This window comes from Egretta garzetta, unplaced genomic scaffold, assembly GCF_000687185.1.
Source record: "Egretta garzetta isolate BGI_Z169 unplaced genomic scaffold, ASM68718v1 scaffold931, whole genome shotgun sequence".
Lineage (NCBI taxonomy): Eukaryota > Metazoa > Chordata > Aves > Pelecaniformes > Ardeidae > Egretta > Egretta garzetta.
Genome location: NW_009258556.1, coordinates 45,352 through 47,718, shown reverse-complemented (window position 1 = coordinate 47,718; position 2,367 = coordinate 45,352). Strand labels below are relative to the sequence as shown.

Genomic DNA, 2,367 nt, shown 5'->3' with positions numbered 1-2,367 from the left:
CTCCTCCTCCTTTCCCCTTCAAGTGCCTGTTAAACTCACAGCCTTTCTCTGCCTCTGCAGCTTTGGCGACTCTGAAGCCGCAGGCCGGCCTCATCGTGCCCCAGACAGTGCCGTCCTCCCAGCCAAACGTGGCGGTGAGTCCCCACTGCCCATCTCGGCACCTTTCCCCTTCATCCCTCACTGCCTATCTCCGCTCCTTTCCCCTGCCTTCCTCCTCCGGGTGTAACCAGCTCCCTTCTCTATCCCCTGCAGGGAGCTGGGGAGTCCATGGATCTGGGAGAGCTTGCAGGCATGACCCCCGAGATCATCCAGAAGGTAAGGGGTCTTCCGCTTGCGCCACTACAGCTTTCGGCAGGAGCTGCTCTCTGGCCTCCCCTCCTGGGAGCCCCAGTCACTCCGTGACCACCCTCCTCTTCTTTTGCAGCTTCAAGACAAGGCCACGGTGCTGACCACCGAGCGGAAGAAGGTAAGTTTTTTCATTTTGTGGCAGCCAGGGCGTGCCATGCCCCGAGAGAGGCCGGCGTTTATCTCCATGCCGTTTTCCTTTTGCAGAGAGGCAAGACTGTTCCAGAGGAGCTGGTGAAGCCAGAGGAACTCAGCAAGTACCGGCAGGTCGCCTCACACGTGGTGAGTGCCGTGATGCGGGTGGGGGCTCGAACACTCCCCCCACGCAGCTGGGCACGCGGGCCTCTTCCGGGCCCCTTCGCAGCGTCAACAAGCAACAGATCTGCTGCTGGGCAGAGCAAGGAGAGGGTCGTGGCTCTGTGCCGCAGCCAGCAGGGACCTGTGCTGGAGCAGAAATGGCACAGGCTCCCGCTGTTGGGATGAAACGCCCCGAGCTGCCTCAAGGGCCTCTCAGTTCTTTTGGGGGGGTGTTTTCTTGCTCGCGGCATTAATCTGGCGTCCTCCTCCCTCGCGCAGGGGCTGCACAGCGCCAGCATCCCAGGGATCCTTGCCTTGGACCTCTGTCCTTCCGACACCAACAAGATCCTCACCGGTAAGGGAGCCTGCTCCGCTTGCTGGGGACTGCGTGGTGTCGGCTAAGAGCCTGCGGCTGCCTGGGAGCAGGTCCCTTTCGCTCTGCTTTTGGGGGATGGAGGTGGGCCAAGGGGCTTGAGGGATTCTCTCACCTCATGGCAAAGCTTCACAGGACTGCAGTCCCCAGGAAAGCTGGGTGGACTTGGGCTTGGTTGGCCACAGACTCCCGTCTCTCACCCTTCCCTGCTTTGTTTTCCAGGCGGGGCTGATAAAAACGTCATCGTCTTTGACAAGAGCTCAGAGCAGATCCTGGCGACGCTCAAGGGGCACTCCAAGAAGGTTACCAGCGTTGTCTTCCACCCCTCTCAGGTGCGCTCAGGCCCGCGTTCGGCCTCTTCCCTCACAGCCAACTTGCCCCAGATCTGATTTTCTGGGCCGCCTTCTGGTGCTCTGTTCCGGTGGGGTCTTGGCCTCACACGGACTGGCGATGGCCCAGTTCTTGCCAGAAGAGGTGAAGGTCTCTTGATGTTAAACTTTCCTGCCTCCTCCCTGTCTAGGACTTGGTGTTCTCAGCCTCTCCCGATGCTACTATCCGGATCTGGTCTGTGCCCAATGCCTCGTGCGTGCAGGTTGTCCGTGCCCACGAGGGCTCTGTGACAGGGCTGAGCCTCCACGCAACAGGCGACTACCTCCTCAGCTCCTCTGATGATCAGGTGAGACCCAGCCCCGGGCCACAGACCCCTCCCTGCTTCTCCTCTGTCTCTACACTCAATGCGCTGTTCCTCTCTTCCAGTACTGGGCTTTCTCGGATATCCAGACAGGCCGTGTCCTCACCAAGGTGACGGATGAGAGCTCCGGCTGTGGTGAGGCTTACGGCTGAGTGTCCCTGCCCTGGGGGCCTCTTGCAAGACTGGAAAGAGGGGATTTTTCTGCCTGTGGGTCCCTCGATTCCTGGAACTCAGAAGAACTCAGGGGGGTGGGGGGCCGGCTAACAAAGTCAGAACGTCTCCCCAGCCCTCCGAATCGTAGCACCACTAAGGTTGGAAAAGACCTCCCAAGATCATCAGGTCCAACTGTCAAACCAACACCCCCACGCCTGCTAAACCATGTCCCAAAGTGCCACGTCTGCCCAGTTTTTGAACACCCCCCAGCATGGGGACTCGACCCCTTCCCTGGGCAGTCCCTTCCAGCCCCTGACAGCCCCAAGGGGAAGGAATTGTTCCCCATGGCCAACCTCACCCTGCCCTGGCACAACTTGAGGCCGCTGCCCCTGTCCCATCACTTTCCTCCTTGGCTCTTGCTCAGAAGCTGACATTTTAAAAGCTTTACAGACTCTTTCCTTCACGAGCTACTGAATCGTGGACTCAAAACCTTTTTCCCTTGCTGGGC

At 59.6% G+C, this 2,367-nt stretch overlaps 1 protein-coding gene across 1 annotated transcript in view; it reads left to right on the top strand.

The window, feature by feature from the left end:
* Positions 1-23: 23 nt before the first annotated feature.
* PRPF19 (pre-mRNA processing factor 19) overlaps positions 24-2,367 on the top strand; it is a gene marked incomplete at its 5' end in the record, with an annotated part of 3,659 nt that continues 1,315 nt past the window's right edge. The window contains 8 exon segments of the mRNA XM_009647942.2: positions 24-134; positions 253-315; positions 425-466; positions 553-627; positions 922-997; positions 1,238-1,347; positions 1,536-1,691; positions 1,772-1,858. Coding sequence (XP_009646237.2) covers positions 24-134; positions 253-315; positions 425-466; positions 553-627; positions 922-997; positions 1,238-1,347; positions 1,536-1,691; positions 1,772-1,858 — 720 coding nt within the window.